Source organism: Pocillopora damicornis, chromosome 8 (assembly GCF_964200805.1).
Source record: "Pocillopora damicornis chromosome 8, jaPocDami1.2, whole genome shotgun sequence".
Taxonomy (NCBI): Eukaryota; Metazoa; Cnidaria; class Anthozoa; order Scleractinia; family Pocilloporidae; genus Pocillopora; species Pocillopora damicornis.
The window spans coordinates 19,582,659-19,599,811 of record NC_142677.1 but is presented as its reverse complement, the minus strand read 5'-3'; the positions used below and the strand labels follow the sequence as shown (position 1 = coordinate 19,599,811).

Below are 17,153 nucleotides of genomic sequence, written 5' to 3'. Positions count from 1 at the left end.
TAAAGTTCAGATTGTGACTGTGTATTTGCTTCTGTCTTTCTTGTGAATTTTTCATTCACTTAATTGTTAAATAATGAAGACGTCGTAATGATTCAAATATTTTTATGTTGATATCTAAGAAACCAATGATAAAATTGTATAAGATCTGTATTTTATTATTTAAAGATCGTTAATAAACAGTTTTGTCTTACAAGTATTATTTATTTTCTTTTGTCTATAAGAGATAGACTTTTTGTACACGCTTACAACTGAAATGTTTTCGTAACTCGTTAATGAAATTCTTCTACAACTGCCTTCAGCTGCCATTCATTTTAAACCATGGTCGTCTTAAAGGGCATTTTGTGTCAACGGAGGAAGGATCAGTCGTCGTTAACAGAGTTTCGAGGGACTACTAAAGCAAATTGACTCCAATGAGGGGAAGAGAGGGCATTAGAATACGACAGAGTCTTAGGAGGGGAGGGGAGAGGAAATCAAGTAAATTTTATTGTGATACAACCAAACACCACTGCCCCCTTCCCCACTCTCCCCCTAGCCAAAAATAATGATCGTTCCCTTACGGGGCATTTTGTGGCTTTAAAAAACAGTTTCAAGCTCATCATTTTGTCTCTTGAATGTCCTGCTCAAGCTTTCACTCTATCTTTATACGCGATGGCAAATTAACTTCTACGCCGACATGCTCGGCCACGGCGAGTAGGATATCTCTCTGTTGGTCTGTGGCACCAATGAGAATCTTCTGTCTCAATTTAGACTTTTCTATTTCTCGTTTCAAATTGTCAAGCCGTAACGTCATCTCGTCAATTTCCCCGTCATTGTCTCCCAAAAGATCTTCATCCTGAAATTCTTCCTGCTTTGTTCTTCTCCTGTTGTGAAGTTAGAATGAATATAGGTTTAGACGTAGAACGTATCTCCCTTGTATCAACCCAGGGGGAGTGGAGTTGGGAAGGTAGAAATGAGCCCCTTTAAACTTGTCTTATAGTTACTTACAGACAGGAGAAATAATGTGATTTCTCTTATTAAAGAGTATAACATAGTGTGACGTGTCATGTGTCCTGCTAGCATTTTAGATGCAAGCTAACAGACCTTGGTCAAAATCCTAAACACGATTTAACCAAGAAAATGCTTGACGAATTTCGCATGATCTTAAACCTGTGGGACCTTTGGTTGGTCGCGAACCTTTCATATAGATCTCGTGCAATAGGCCGAATAGCTTCGTGCAGTGCTAGGGAAAACGGATCAGGTGGAAATTTTGATGAGGTGAGAATTTTCATTTACCTCCAAAGTTTTCCTTTCTCTTCTCCAGCATACACGATCTCATGTCCACTATAAATTCGTCTGGTGAAGAATTTTGGAAATTTCTTCTCTATATCAGCGATAAAAGTGATTTGTTTCCCCTTGTTCCTGAGGAAAGCTGTCTTTTGAATGGCTTCAATATCTCCAACTGCCAAACCAATCTAAGATACACGTACAAATTATTATCTTAATTAGCCACCGTTAAGAGTTTAAAAACTGACGTTTCGAGCTATAGCCCTTCATCAGAGCGAATGACGAAGGGCGAACGCTCGAAACGTCAGCTTTTAAACTTTTAACTGTGACTTATTTACGTTATCAACTCAGTTAATAATACCAAATAACCTTTTTATACTCTCCCAAAGAAGCAACACCACAGTTTCTTTGGACACCTACTCCCTTTGTTCAATTTTCTTAATTTTTTGTAACACATTGCGGGCCTAGTCTGGTTTCCTCGTTTTATAGGAACTAAATAAGAAGTAAAGTATTGAATAGTTGCAGCGAGAAAACATGAGCTGAGAGAGGCCATTTCTCATACATGCGCCCTGTAAAATGGCAAGTTTCTTGTTTTACTTCACGACTAATTTTCGCGCCTTGCTTCCCTCAGCTGAAGTTCTCGTGGTTGTACTTTTTGATATGATTCTTTGAAGAAGGTCATTTTAACCTTGAAAAAGTCACAAATGGATAAAAAAAAAATTTCGCAATTTTTCTTGCTTGGTGACTGAATTCAAAATAGATCAACGCCATTCTCGATTTTCTTTCATAATTTTTAAAAGAAACTTCTCAGTGTCCAAGTAAAGTTAATGATTCTTTGTTTGGTGGGGGCTTTGATACTGGTAAAAAAAAAAGTTGCTTACCAATAGGTTAACAAGAGCTATCGGCATCGCCAAGATAAACATGAAGTAGAAAATGTAGGTAGAATCTTCAAAAGGAACGAGCGGAAATTTTGTGCCAGCTGAAGTCTGGTTCAGCGCGTCAATGACGGTTTGAGTATATTCAATTTCCCCAGAAGTCATGGCAAAAACTTTCATGAAGGCCTTCATTATCGTGCTAAACGATTCCTGCAAGAAAACAAAACATCGTCAACTTGGGGCTACAGTTCTATGGACTTCTTTGAGAAAATGAACGATCTATCTTTACATATGGATCGGCTGAAGTGTTCTCGGAGTTAAATCGGGAAGCTGACCTCTGTCAGAAACCTACTGATGGCTCTTCATACCAGAATGAAGAAATCTGGGAATTATGGTGAATTCCGCGTGAGGTGTTACTCTTGTTTTCTGAGGAAAGCTTCGTTAAAAGGGTACATCTTCTTTAAGAATGTTCTACATAAAAGGGTGACGGAATTAAGCTAGGGGGCTGAAAGTGGATCCTCCATAAAAATCTTTTTTTGGAGTAAACTCCCCGACTCTCCCAACCGGGGCCAGGGGAGAGAATTAACATCTCGCTCTCGATGCCATTAACAGAAGTTATGACCTTAGGCTCTGCTCTGTGAAAGACAAGTGTAAGTACGAATCAACATGGCGATGGTAAACATGTAATCGGGAGAGAAATTTTAGATGTCGATAAACAGAGAGTTATTGGCCGCCACGTGCATTCTGTTCGCCATACACACAAAGAACACATTTTGATAAATCTCTCCTTCTCTTTCCGCTCACCTGTTCTTTCAACAGAATGTAGAACGCCATTGCGAAGGCCAAAGTGAACATGACAAACAATAACAGAACCTTCAGAACGGTCTTCATCACTTCGAGGAACATGGTCACGTACAGACCCAAGAACTTGATCGGCTCCACGATGAGGATTAAGTTAACGTAACCAAAGAAAATGGAAAACGTTCCCATCTGCCAGTAAATTTCAAAATTTTGTCTCAGACCGGTGTCATCAGTAACGTAAGGTAAAACAAACAAAAATGCTGTCAGGTATAAGGCCCATTCAAGAAAATTGGTCCACTCCGTAAAGTAACGAAGCCTCTGGGTGTATATCTGATAAAACTCCTTCGCAAGATGCAAAACCGCGAATACGACGACGATATAGGGCACCGCTTCGTTGAATTCACTTTTCTCTATATAGAATTTTTCGTCAAGTTCATCATCGTCTTCTGGTTTGGGAAAGTTGACATTCTCTCTCTCCGTTGAAACAAAAATTGTCAAGAATATTAGGAAAAGTGAATAAAGCACGACATTCGTTCCGTAAACAAACCAACCAAACCTCCTCCACTTAAGAAGCAACAGCTTTCGAGAAAGCGGATGAACCAAGAGGAGCTGCTGTTTGTGTCTGACCATCGTTACCAAACCTAGGAAGCGTTCGTCGTTGTTTCCACTGTGATCATCGGGGCCTGGGTCTATGAGAGTGAAGTCATACTTTATGGAGCGTTCAGAAGTAGATCGCTGAATACAGCGATCCAGGGCAACGTGGGCGGCGTCGGGAAAATGTTCAATCAACCTTTCCACAGGATTGGATTTGGCACTTGAGGCTGTAAGTGCTTCTCGCCATCTGTAAAAAATCGCAAATTTTAGGTGAGGAACTTGTGCTTCTTACAGACATACTGTCCCTCAACCTATTTATCTGTCTACCCGTGTCAGTCGGTCAGTCCAGCAATCATTCGGTCCGTCAGTCTATCAGTCAGTCAGGAAGTCGGTCACAAGCTAATAAGTCTGTTAGTAAGTCAGTCAGTTAGTCAGTCAGCCAGTCATTCAATCAGTCGGCAGGTCGACCAGTCCCTCAACCTGTCTATCGGTCTGTCCGTGTCAGTCAGTCAGCTAGTCAATCAATCAGTCAGCTAGTCAATCAATCAGTCAGCTAGTCGATCAATGAGTCAATCATTTATTCTCTGTCAGTCAATCAGTCAGTCATTATAAAAACCACGACGTTCCGCGAACTATAAGAAGAGAAGCGCGCGTCAAAGAATTCACGCGCACCAAAATAATTTTTTTTGTAACGGTTTCTTTGTCTCACTTGACGGATTACACCGGTAAGGAAGGACTGTTGGAATTTTAGTCAGTCTATCCTCACACGGGTCACCTAGCTGGCCTGAAAGGGTGCACATGCACACATGCCTCATGAGATGTTGCATAACTCATTTCAAATGGCATTGGAGCTAACTAGGAGTGGGATACTGGCGGTAAAATACCTGTTATGTTTGACAATAACCATGACAACTTCATTAATCTGCGCTTCCATTGCCACATCAAGGCATGTCATTCCACGTTTGTTTGGTAAAATTAAGCTCCCTCCATAATTCAACAGTGTCCTGACGATCTCAACTTGACCAAAGTGTGCTGCCACATGGAGGGCTGAATTTCCATCAATGTCTACGTGATCCGTGTCCCCGCCCCTCTCGAGAAGGAGCTCTACGACACCGACATTTCCTGCCTTTGCAGCCCACATTAGAGGAGTCCAGCCTACGATATCGGGGCTATTGATATCAGCACCCATGTCCAAAAGTATGGCGCAAGATTTCCTGACAAGACATCATGGGATCATGTGTTTTCATCAGATATTCATTTATTGGCGCAGTCTCGTTACCATGATCTCTCCTCTCTCTTTGGGAACGGGAAGAAGAGAGACTCTGGGAACGAGCTGGGTAATGTTGATACCAAATGGCCAACTCGATTCGTTTCAAGCTTACTTAGGCCCAACTTTTCTCGAATCCAGTCTTCTCTCCTACCGACTGGTTTTGGTGGAACAGCGGCTGTTAATCGACTCAACAGCTCAATAGGGTCATAAGCGCCGCGTACATGTACAGAAAAATTACAATGGGTTTTTAAGTTAAACACTCACTCTTAAAGCTTTTATCTCTACTCAAGAGTTTGAGCACCAGTGAACCGACTTCCCACGGACATTCATCGAGAGGCAAGGGGTAAGATTTGAGGAATGGTGCATTAAATTCAGTATAGGGAATGGTTCGTCAGTCGCTTAATGTTACAGGAAGTAGGTTAACGTCCGATACTGATTGGGCCTTCGCTGCAATGTAATTAAAAAAAACAACAACAACTAGAGCAAAAGTGAAACGTGAGTGACGTACCTCTTCATGCTCATAACAGCGTAGTGCAAAGGAGTTCGCCGCTGATCGTCTCGCATCCATACACAAGATGGCGCAGCTTGGGTGAGAACCTTGACTTGGCGTGAGGTGCCTCGGTCAGCGGCTAAGTGAAGTGGTGTCTTGTGCTTTGCGTCTCGAACGCATCCATTTGCTTTTGTCTCGAGTAGCAGCTCCAAAAGCTACGGAAAAAAGTGTACGTTTCCAAAGATTGCGGTTACGTTTGTTAGAAAAGTTAAGAACTGAAATATAAACACTTTCATTGAAGTGCACTTGGCTTTCATGAAAAAGGAGATTGTGATGATTGTGGTCAATGACATTGGTGACGAGGAAGGAGAAAAAAAAAACGAAATAGAAGAAGAACAACAACAAGGTGGATCTACAGAAGCTTAAATTCAGTTGAACGAAGTCACGCTTTTTCTGTCACCAGGATCATGTAATAAAACTGATCACATTATAGGAAACGAACAGTAACTCTTACTAAATAAATTTGCGCTAAACAGTTTTTAGGAACAAAGCATGCAAAGATGACAACGATCTTAAATTAAAATCATCTCTTTTATCCGGTAATAAAACAAGTAGGTCTGTGTCAGTAATCTCCCGTAGCAGTGGTCACACTTCCTGTAATTTGTTTATACCTTCGGGTTGTCAATCCACGACGCGTAATGAAGCGACGTCCGCTGTTTGTGGTCAGGTATGTTGACTAAGTCGTTACCAGTCTCACTCAGTAACATACTGAGCGTTTCCTCTCTTCCCTGTTCTACAGCAAGGTGGAGGCAACAACGTAGGCGCTTGTCTTGAGCTGCCACTTTGGCGCCAAATGATAGAAATAACTTTGCGCAATCAGTCTGTCCAGCGGCTACCGCCAAGAGAAAAGGCGTTTGACCACTCTGGTCCCTGGTGTCAATTTTGGCACCATTTTCATGGAGAATCTCAATGCATTTTGTAGATCCCAAGGCGGCAGCACTGGAAGGAATATTTCAAAAATGTTAAATTAAGGCAAGCATGGCATCTGGGGGTTTGTGAGCACCAGAATAAAGTGGACGTGCATATTTTGCTTAACCCTTTTTTTTCAAGTTTACCGACACCCCTTCTGGTCAACTTTTCGGAGTAATAGCTTCCTCATCTTACTCATATTTTTTAATCTAATTAAATTTTTGGTGTTTTTCGAGTAACGTCTAATGGTTGGCTTGTAATTTTCAGAATCTTTCCTTGTTTGTAGATGGAAGAGATCAGCTTCACTTGATTTTGGATTAAGTTGTGTGAAACCTTGTGAGAATACGTGGGGGTTGTTCACTGATATTCAGTAGGTACCTGTGTAGGGCAGTTCTTTGTTGGCTGTCACTTGCATTCATATCGCCACCCTGCAAAATGAGCATTTTCAAGACATCTTGGTGTCCTCCAACTGCTGCCAGGTACACTGGTGTCTGGAGGCTCTTGTTTTGACAATTCACATCAGCCCCATACTGAATGAGCACCTGGGACACGTCCTTGGAACCTGTTTGTACCGCTAGATGAAGTGCTGTGCTACCATCCAAGTCACATTTGTTTATGAACTGTTTGAAGTCAGCGTTCATTTCTGGTTTTGCAACAGTAGTTGGTTCTTTTTTTAAATAATGGCGAATTGCTGTATTATTTGGATAAAAAGATCAAAATTAACTTTTAGAAGTCATGAACTATATTCACATTGCAAGTTTTTGACGCATTTTGAACGTCTAATAAGAGTGGCTTAAAGACGGCGGGCTGAATTTTTTTCCAGAGGTAAAGACATCATCTTCGGTGAAGGTGTGGAAAAGTTGCTTTACCGAAACCTTAACAAAAGATAGAAAATCTTGAGATACGTTTCCGATAACTCAACATGTATGTGCCAATTATTCTGAGATCAGAATTTCTCTCAGGAAGGTTCAAGGAACAGTTATTATTAAACGACTAAGTGTTCACATGATTTCAGGGAGAACTAAAGGGGAAACAGTCGTCGCCAACATAGTATAAAAGGGGGACGAAAGTCAATTGACTGCTAATAAACTGCCAAGGGGGAGGGTGGGAGGGGGGTTGAAGGGGGATCCTTGGAATATTATAGAGCCTTAAGGGGGATCTGGTAACGTTTATCGTGACATAACCAAAATACTCTGACACCCTTCCTCCCCGCCTCAGCAATAAATAATAACCATTCTATTAAAATGGAATCTTATGGTGATCAGTCTACCTGCTTCGACAATCTGTTGCGTGACATAGGAATCTCCATTGGTGGCGGCAAAATGAAGTGCTGTCATCCCTTCTGCCGAAGAAAAATCAACTTGAGCCCCATACTGCAGCAGAATTAAGCAGATAACACCATAACCTGAGCCACTAGCGTGCATAAGTGGCGAGACAGATTTGAAATCTGAAGCATTCACGTCAGCCTTTGCATTCTTCAAAAGATGCTCGACAATGTCTTTGTTTCCAAATGCTGCGGCTTCATGTAAGGGAGTTGAACCCGTGAGGCTGTTTTTCGAGCTAACCTTAGCTCCTGCTCCGAGAAGAGAGAGGACGGCATCTAGAGAATGGAACCTGTAAATGAAATGCTGTCTGCTGTCAATTTGTTAACTAGAACACGGAATTGACTATCATTGTCTTCCTGCGGATGGAGTATACCAACGAATACACCTGACCTTTTAAACTTGAAAAGAAAGATAAACACACACAAACTCTCTCTTTCACTCTCTGTCTCTCTCTTTCTCTCTCTCTACCTAAACGATGTAGCCCTTTTCAATCCAAGATTTTGTGCGTCTGTTAGAAACTAGCGCCTCGTCGACTCTTAGAGAACACTACTGCATTCCTCTGTTCCAGAGTTCATTATTCCTGGTTCAATATTTTACAAAAAGACTAGTGGCTCTTTAATACTTCTAATAATACTACTTCGTTATTTCTGTTTGAAAACTATGTCAACTCAAACTCTGTTTCGGCTTTTGATGATTCAACATTTTAAATCAATTGATAAAAAGTTTAAAAAATTCAGAGCAATCAGATATATATTGAGGCGCTCTCGTCAAGATTAGCTTTCCGTGACCCCAGCTGGATTCTTTCGTCTAATTTATTCATAAACAACACGGAATCATTAATCAAAGTTCTGGATGTAGGATGAGTAAAACCTACTCTACATTACATTAAAAGAACGGCGATCGATATCAAAACAATTTTTATTTTTTTGATTATTGTTTTTCCTCGAAGTGTTAACAATTAAAGCGCTTGTGTTTATGGTCTGCAGCTGTTGAGATTTTATGACGACGAGTCAAATCGTATTTGAGATCAAATTTTACCACTAAAGAATAAATAATTCTTTTCATTAGCTAGGAAGCAAAAAAAGAAAACCTTATTTATCCGAGGAGGTGACAAGAATTAAAGGCTTCTGAATGATTTTGCTTGCATAAAATGTTCTGAAGTTGGTAAAAAGTAACAGAAAGACGTACTATATTAGCTCAGTTGCAGTTTTACAAGGTGTCAATTCTAGTCCCAAATATGTGGCTTCTGGTGCGTGTGAAGGATCAAGGTTAAGAAAATCTAAGCTCACGAGATCTCACTGATTCTAAGACTAAGTGATTTAAGTTCATCTTCACTCGTAATCAAACATAAATTAGAGCGAAAGGCACAAAAGTCCAATTAGTGGCCACTCTCGCGAAGAAGGCTTGATATGGCAGACCTTGGTAAAAAAAAAAGTTTTGTTTAGTTTAAAGTTCACTGCGTACGTGACTCACCTCGCGGCAAGATGTAGGGCAGTCGAGCCATCCGCACCTGTCACAGAGGCTTCAGCGCCAAAATCCAGGAGCATGTTTAGGATAAATACTTTATTGTGCTGGGCGGCGTAATGGAGCGCTGTGAATCCATATTCATCGAAGGCATCCACATCGTACTTCTTCTCGGACAAAATCTTTCTCACGTATTCCGAATTTCCATGAGCAACAGCGCGATGAAACGCGACGTTACGATCTTGCAAGGGCATCATTTTCATCCCCATGCGAACGGATTCATCGTGAAGTTGAAGTCGTCCTCCCGAGTGAGGTCTCTTCTGTTGAACCATCGGGCTACGTCGAAATCGCGTAATAAGACTTCGATATTCGCCAAGATTTACTCTAGAATTTGTGTGGGAATCTGTATCACTCATATCTCCATCTGCCATAGTGAACAAAAGCCCAACGGTTTACGTGTTCCTTTCCAGCTGTTAAGAGATGTACATGTAACGGTGATTTAAGCATGCAAATAAATACGTCTTACGTTTTTCCGGCTGCGCGGTACGCTTCAATGGTCAAACATAATTTGTTACAACAATTGTATCTAAGGATGCAAAAACAAAGACGGAATATGTTTTGTTTATATTTTTCAATTTATCACGCAAACCACTGCTTACTTGAATTTACCACTGTTTGATTAAGGAAGGCGTGGACACGTCCTCAATAAGCTCCTGTGAGAGGTCCTGAGGCGAACGAAGTGCAATCGACCAAGAGGACCCGCAAGGTCAACTGACATAGTTTATATTTCAGCTCAGGAAATCGCGTGATAACTGCTTCATTTCCATCATTATTTGGGAGTTAAATAACAAATTGACGATTGAGGATCTTTAAAACCGCGAGTGGCATTAGGCGTTTGATTCTTTCAATTATGGGTTCGGTTACGGCTCAATCAATTCAACTCATTTCGATGTATGACTAGCTGTGAAACAGCTGTCACGTACCCTCTGTGTATGTGTTTATCGTCGGTCAGTTACGTCGATTAGATATGCCTGCCTCCCTTCAGCAGAATATTTCATATTGTACAACCTTCATAATTTCCATGGAAACTTCCGAAATCAGTCATTTGAAACTGTACATGCATTTTTTTTGCCAAGATGCAATTATACATGTATGGATTAAAAGATACCGTTGTTAAGTTACAGTATGCATCCCAGACGCGCTTCTAAGATGTTATAAAGAATGGAACCAATGCTGAAAGGAGGGGGGGGGGGGGGGTGACGTACAATTTAACAGAGATACAGCACTAAGTGTAACGTAAAAGCATGTCGGTTTTTTGGTCAAGACTTGTTAAGATCTCAACGCTTGACGAATTTTCCCATCAAAGCTTATCACGAAACAACAAAAGTGAAAGGAAACCGGTTGCCGCGTCATCAGAGGCATCAGAGGGGAGGGGAGGGGAGGGGAGAGTAGAGAGAGTGAGAAAGACAATTGTCGAGGGAAACGTTCGTTTCACGCCCTTGCCTGGTAGCCTCTGGCCGCTATCAGGAACGTGACGAGAATAGAGGACATGATCATTAATCTTTAACCGGACTAACAAAAATCACGAAAGACTAAGTGGCCAGGCAAGTCTAACAAAAAAATGTTGAAGAGTCAAAAAAAAGAAGCCATTTGTTATTGGCCGGTCTGATCCAAACCGTCGCGGAGCGGCTAGTTTTATTTGAAATTTATCATGGCAGTTCATGAAAAATTAAGTTTTTGGGTACAAACATTTCCTGTGATGACTGCTTTTTTTAATCAATTCATTTCACACTAATGTCAAGCATATATGATATACAAAAATTTCCCACGCTCCTTGCAAATTCGCTTTAAACAATCGTTTGTTGAGTTAAATGTCAATATCATTAACTTGAGCAGTATATATGTATCCGACCAAAATATCGCATGAAATTTGACCCAGATGGTTTTAATTGATGCAAAGCTTCGATCTCATTTTTCTTATTACTCAGGCACTTTCTCCTTCGAGGAAGTTGAGCTTTTATTTTGAGTTTTAGCCAAAATGAAGGGCGCTTTTTTTTTTTAAACAAAACTTACAAGAAGGGAGGCCTTAATTCAGGGTTTTACTGCAGGAACATGACTTAGATCACCTTCGTGGTCAACCTGTACTAAGTAAGAAAGAATCTTTAAGCTTCCTCACAGGTATCTAGGCCAATTTTAACTGCTAGAGCTGATAAAACGCTTCTCTGATCCTGTATGGCGTCAATGATTGACAGTTGCCGTCTCTTAGCCCTCATCAATTCCTTAGCAAGAGCTTCCAGTCTCTGTTCGTCCTCGTTCTCGGCTGTTCGTTCTTCATTACTGAGGTCTTCGTCTTCAAAGGAATATTTCCTAACAATGAAGTAAAAGGACGTCAAATTTATTTAAAAAGTGAATCAGAAACAGTTTACCTGGAAGTCTCTGATCTAATGCCTGGAAAAGTTTTTTGGAAATAGTTGTTAGCAATATGAAGAACTACTACTCTGTTATTACGAGGTCATAAAGCTAAAACATTGAAATCCAATTTCATTTGCGCTTTTTGAAAGAGAAGTGCAGGTTTAGCGTGCGTAGGTAAGGCCACCAAAAGGAGTTGTCTCGAAATGCTTTACATGTTTGTTTTTTGGTCACCTGTTCTCTTTATGGAAAAACATGGTAATTTTCAATTAACTTGGAGAGGGCCAGCTTCGTCCCTCATCACTACCAACAAGTTAAGTACGTTTTATTTGTGAGAGAGAAATCTTAATGAATTTAGTTTTATTCGACGGAAAAGTTTCTGGCTCGAACTCAAGAGTAGCAGTTGATCGTGTACAGTGGTTGTCTTGTCGAAAGCTGTTCTTCCGAGTACGGTTGACGGTGACTGAGCCTTCCGTTCGAAAAGCCTGAGCAAAAGTCAAAGTCAAAATACTCTATCTGCTCCCCAATAACTAGAAACTCACCCTGACGAAATTTTTCTGTCCACGTATCGTCCAGTTACGACCAACTCAGGCTTGTGTAAACGCCGAGTAACAAATTTTGGTAAATTTCTTTCAACTCCAACCACGAAGTCTACGAATTTTCCCTTGTTTCTCAGAAACGCATACTTTTGCACAGATTCTATGTCTCCCACAGCTAAACCGACCTGAGAAAAAGAAAAAAAAAGACAGTAACTGAAAGAGTAAAAATTCTCGCGAGTTCACGCCAAAGAGAGCAGTACAGTCAGTAAAAGGTATTTTGGAATCGATACTTAAGCCTGACATCATTTTTTCACGACCATGAAAGGACCAACATTTTACCAAGCACCTCCACGCGTATGAAGCACGTGGATTACTTAAAAGATCCTTTAAACGCGGTAGATGGAAGTTAACGGCGGTTATTTACCTATCGTATTGGCTTTTGGAGCGAATTATGGAGTTAGGAGGCCCAAACATTCCCCTGGATGAGTTGTACCATAATACCAGGGGGTTCATACCATTAAGGTGGGTCCAGGCACATCCTCCCACGTAAACGTTTTAAGCTTTATACACGTTCAGGTGCTATTTGAGTGATTTGAACCTGTAGATTCCTTCAGAGTTTCACTTTCAAGCAGTCGTAGAACTAATTTTTACGTCCATTTTCCCCAAAAAACAGAAAGGAGGAGTTAGTCCGACAGCCGCTTGAATGACGTTCAGTGTGTCTTGCCACTTACAAGTTAGTCGTCACAATTACTTACCAAAAGATTCATAAGGATAATGGGCATGGCAAAGATGAAGAGGCAGAGAAATACGAAGGATGATTCACGGTAAGGCACGAGAGGTGCTTTGGTCTCTGGATTGGTGGCCTCCAAGTTGTCCACCAACAAAGTGGTATAATCCAATTCACCGATGGTCATGACCATCACTTTCACCAGCGTCACGAAAAATGTGTCAAAGGCATTCTAAAACGAAGAAATCTCTTCAAAATCAGTCAAGAAGTGCAATCAAAACAAAAAAATAAGAAAACAAAAAGCAAAACAAAGATATCATGCCCTACCCGGGCTTTTTTTTAGAACCACACAATTTGTACATTTGTCGCAAGCCTTGTCCGGCTGATTAAATGGTCGATACGAGAATTACGATGAAATATATACACAGTTAATCAGAGGGACAAAGATAAAACTGTATTTTTGGCATTGTCTACAGTATCGAAAGCGAATATCTTTGTTCCGCAGGAGAAATCATTCAGAATACAGAGGACCTAGGAAAGAGAGCTCAAGATACGTACTTGCTCCCTGAACAGTATGTAGAAAACCACCGAAAAAGCCAAGGTGAACAGGAAGAAAAGACTGATGGCTTTGAGCACCGTGATAGCCACTCGAAAAAACATTGTCACGTAGATGCCGACATAGTCCAAAGTCTGAACAAACAATATCAGGTTCATGTAGCCCAAGAACACAGCGACTGTCCCTATCTGCCAGGTTATCCTAGGGTTTCCTTGAAGACTTGAAAAGCTGGACGAGACGTATGGCAGAATAAAAACTATGCTCGCTATATAAAGCACCCATTCCACCAAGTTGGTCAGTTGTTGGAAATATTCCATTCGTTGAAGGACAATCTGATAGAGTTCTTTGGCCAAATGAAATGACGCAAATACCAGTATGAGGAAAGGAATAACTTGATTCAATGCCTCCTTGTTCGTGAACATGTCATCGTCGTCGGGATCATCTTTATCATGTTTCCGCTTTAGGATCACCGCTTTACGCTTTGTCACCATAAAGTACGTCAAGGAGAAGAGGTACAAGAAAAACAAGATAAGGTTTGTCCAATAAACAAACCATCCATATCTGCGCCACTTTATCTTGAGAAGTTTTCTGCAAAGCTCATGTACTAGGAGGTCCTTTTCTTTGTGTTCCACCATGACCTTTAGACCAAAGAAACGCTCCCCATTTGGTCCGCTTGAGATCGCCACAGGTGTCCTCGTATCCATGATTAATGGCCAAATGAAGAGCAGCCAATCCGTCCCGGTTAGTTGCGTTAATTTTCAAAGTTTTTACATAGAGCAGTCGTTTGATGATCTCTCTACTACCGTATTGGGTAGCAAAGTGAAGAGGAGAATAACCTCTATTTGTAAATTCATTGTTTGGATTGGCTCCTTTTTTCAACAAATTGTCAAAGGCTTCCAATGATTTATACCTGTTAGAAACATAGCAGACATCAAAATCCTACTGAAGATTAGGACTTGCCCTTAAAAAAATGATGAGGATACGGCAAATAAAAAAAAGGGCCATTAGAAATATTGCAGATATTTTCTAATAGGTTTTTATCGGAAAATATCCGGCCATAGCTGATGGTTTAGAATACAAAATTTGACATTCGAAGATTCAAGGTTCAAATTCTCTACTCCATAATTCAATCGGTTTTTGTTTCTCCGAATTCTGAGTTGGATTCGTCTTCTGCAATTTTCACATAGCCATCTGGTTTTTCTCCAAAAAGTTGTTATCGGTAATGATCGACTTGCTTGGTATTCTATTCCATTTGGTTACTGACGTATTTTGAAACTGTGTTCCGACGGAGCGAACATAGGCCCACCGCTGGGTATTACTGAGCCGGCAATGATATGCATTTTTACCTTCGGTAGAATCAAATCGAATGAAAAGGATGTCTCCCTCTCTTTGCATATAGCTAAAATCTTTTAGCAAGACAACAATGATAAAAAACGAAATGGCTGACGCAAAAACTTTACATCGTGGTTCACAGAAAGTTCTATATTTGTGCGAGAGTTCAGTGTTATGACGAAATTTATCATATAAACTGTGGTGTTAAACAAGAATTTCCAGCCCTGAGAAAAGTAGTAACAACACAAGTGAACAAATACGATAATTTTTCACGTGTGTTTGATATCGGAAATCAGCTGCTGACTGACGTCACTCGCCTTTCGCGCTACTCAGTCACGACGATGAATGAACGGCAAAGCCTTCACCATTTTCAATCCATAATCGTTTGTCCGAATTTTCTCTTATGGCTGCTAAAACACTGAAAAATTCGTATCGCTTAAAGACAGTGACGTTCAAACTTTCCTAGAAGAGGAAGGAAACCAAATTACGAAAACGAAAACCGAAAGATATGTATTCAGTGGCTTTGGTACTGGCATTTCTTGCGGCTGAGGACAAAAACCGACAACTGGAAGATTTGACACACGCCGAATTTTGCTGTATACCTGAAAGATTTCTTCTGTCGGTAAGGACAAAGTCAATACCTGAGAATTTTGTAAATTGATAATTACGCCTATTGTTGTTCTTGAGCTTTGGCGCCCACGCACTCTACGATTTTATTCGGGGATTGTCGATCCTTTTATTTTCATTCATCAATTAAGTCGATTTTTCTTGTAGGTAAAGGGCTATTGTGTTTATATAATAAACAAAATAATACATGTTTGCTTGTAGATATGGCATTTATCTACTCGTGTTCAACTGACGACATCTCACTCGTTTGCTGCGCTCAATCGCGAGCTTGCGAGTTGACTAAGAAGAGAAATACCATATCTGGGCGCGCCCATGTATTATTCTCTATTCAAAGTGCCGATGATTGTAACAAGAACTAGATTTAAGATGAATTCAAATCAAATATTTAAATCATCATTTTTTTATGAATAAAGTTGCAACAATTGCATTCTTCTAACACGAAGAATGTTGTCCAAGTTAAATTTGGCGGACTTTTTCATAATAACTCAAGCACTAAGCTTATTTTTGAGAAACTTTCTCCATTATATATGAAATTAGAGGAAAAGCGTTAAATTTATTAGAAACCATTGAAAATTACTGTGTGTCCATATTTACCTTGCAGCTTCATGCAATGGCGTAAGTCCATCCCTGCTGTAAACATCAACATTGGCTCCAGCTTTAATCAGGAAATCGATGACTTCAACTCGGTTCATTCTTGCCGCGTGGTGGAGAGCAGTATCACCATTCTGATCCAAGATATCCACTTTGTTCTCCGTCGATGATAAATAACTTTTCATTTTATCGACTTGTCCTTTAGCTATGGCCTCGTATAGATCGTTCACTTTGCAAGGAAACACTCTCTCAAAATGAGGTTCAGTCGGCGAGTCTGCTTCATCGTGACTGGGACAAGACAGATGAGGAGAAGGTGTAAAGGTGAAATGCATTTAAACTTTAAACACAAATACCAAATACTTGTTAGTAGTCCAAAACTTCCTCCTGTTGCGAATACTGAGCTTGCAAGAGGATTAATGCTTTCTAGTTACTTCGGCTCTTAGGGGGCAGTCGCTGCATCCTGTGCTGACCACATTTTCTTCAAGTGTGGTTTCATTATTTCAAATCGTTTCAGTGCAGAATTAAGACTTGCATATTTTTACAATTGCTATTATCGCGGAAGAAAGGCAAAGGGAGAAAAAAGAACTACAAATTTTTATTCACGTGCAAAGGCAATTAAGGTGTCGAATATGCAACTCCGCTTTTGAGGGTTTGCCTTTTTTTAAGTCATTCATTTCTGTCTATAACCAAAACTGATTTCCATAACAGTAACATGCAATTAAATTCTGCTGAGACATTGCATGCTATGAATTGTTGACAGTTAACCTCTATACTAATCTTAAGTTCTACTTTTCCCTCGTGTATGAAATTCTTCGTGAACGCCCAATCTGTCCAGAGGTGTTTAACGAGAGTGTCGCCACGAATTTGAACTTTGGGTTCCTTGGAATAAATAAGATTTCAGAGATTGTCCTACCCTTAGTTTTGATCCTCTCACAGTAACGAACGTAGAGGCAATTATGATTATCAATAAGGAAATGTTAGGCACAACTAACAAAAACACTTACACTGCCAAAAATGCACAAACTAGCTGATTGGGTTCAACTGGTTAATCCTCTCACCGTACTGAGCGAAGAGGCGATAATGATTACTAGTGAGGGTGTAAAAGGTTCCGTCGGTAAAATTAATCTTCATTCCACTGAAATTTAGATCGTACCTCTCTTTATTCCCTAGACAACTTTTAAATGTGAAAATATTTCTAAAGTTCTTCCAACTCCAAGGGGACAATTCATTCACAAGCGGCACTGAATATATGAGTGGACGAGAGAAACTAGTTAAGCCCATTATCGAGGGATGCATGAAAATAGCAAGTCGGAGTACAACA

At 40.4% G+C, this 17,153-nt stretch overlaps 2 protein-coding genes across 2 annotated transcripts; both read right to left on the bottom strand.

The window, feature by feature from the left end:
• Nucleotides 1–137: 137 nt before the first annotated feature.
• On the bottom strand, nucleotides 138–10,065 carry LOC149041742 (transient receptor potential cation channel subfamily A member 1-like). The gene is made up of 11 exons (XM_089181192.1): nucleotides 9,711–10,065; nucleotides 9,061–9,521; nucleotides 7,533–7,876; nucleotides 6,641–6,953; nucleotides 5,965–6,292; nucleotides 5,312–5,508; nucleotides 4,418–4,747; nucleotides 2,943–3,780; nucleotides 2,145–2,348; nucleotides 1,273–1,451; nucleotides 138–860 (listed from the first exon to the last, which is right to left on the bottom strand). Exons 2-11 carry the CDS (start codon nucleotides 9,480–9,482, stop codon nucleotides 629–631), a joined length of 3,387 nt encoding a protein of 1,128 aa, XP_089037318.1. The 5' UTR covers nucleotides 9,483–9,521; nucleotides 9,711–10,065; the 3' UTR covers nucleotides 138–628.
• A 1,000-nt stretch (nucleotides 10,066–11,065) lies between these two features.
• On the bottom strand, nucleotides 11,066–13,061 carry LOC149041741 (transient receptor potential cation channel subfamily A member 1-like). The gene is made up of 3 exons (XM_089181196.1): nucleotides 12,755–13,061; nucleotides 12,003–12,184; nucleotides 11,066–11,418 (listed from the first exon to the last, which is right to left on the bottom strand). Exons 1-3 carry the CDS (start codon nucleotides 12,917–12,919, stop codon nucleotides 11,214–11,216), a joined length of 552 nt encoding a protein of 183 aa, XP_089037322.1. The 5' UTR covers nucleotides 12,920–13,061; the 3' UTR covers nucleotides 11,066–11,213.
• Nucleotides 13,062–17,153: the final 4,092 nt, after the last annotated feature.

Bases quoted from the DNA above. Each gene is read 5' to 3' on its own strand.
- LOC149041742 (XM_089181192.1), bottom strand. From the start codon at position 9,482: ATGGCAGATGGAGATATGAGTGATACAGATTCCCACACAAATTCTAGA. The intron at 4,748-5,311 runs GTACGTCACTCA...ATGTCTTGTCAG, and splicing joins GCTGTTATGAGCATGAAGAG to GAAATCTTGCGCCATACTTT. The intron at 1,452-2,144 runs GTAAGCAACTTT...CGTGTATCTTAG, and splicing joins TAGCTCTTGTTAACCTATTG to ATTGGTTTGGCAGTTGGAGA.
- LOC149041741 (XM_089181196.1), bottom strand. From the start codon at position 12,919: ATGGTCATGACCATCGGTGAATTGGATTATACCACTTTGTTGGTGGAC. The intron at 12,185-12,754 runs GTAAGTAATTGT...TCTTTTTCTCAG, and splicing joins TTATCCTTATGAATCTTTTG to GTCGGTTTAGCTGTGGGAGA. The intron at 11,419-12,002 runs GTGAGTTTCTAG...CTTCATTGTTAG, and splicing joins GACAGAAAAATTTCGTCAGG to GAAATATTCCTTTGAAGACG.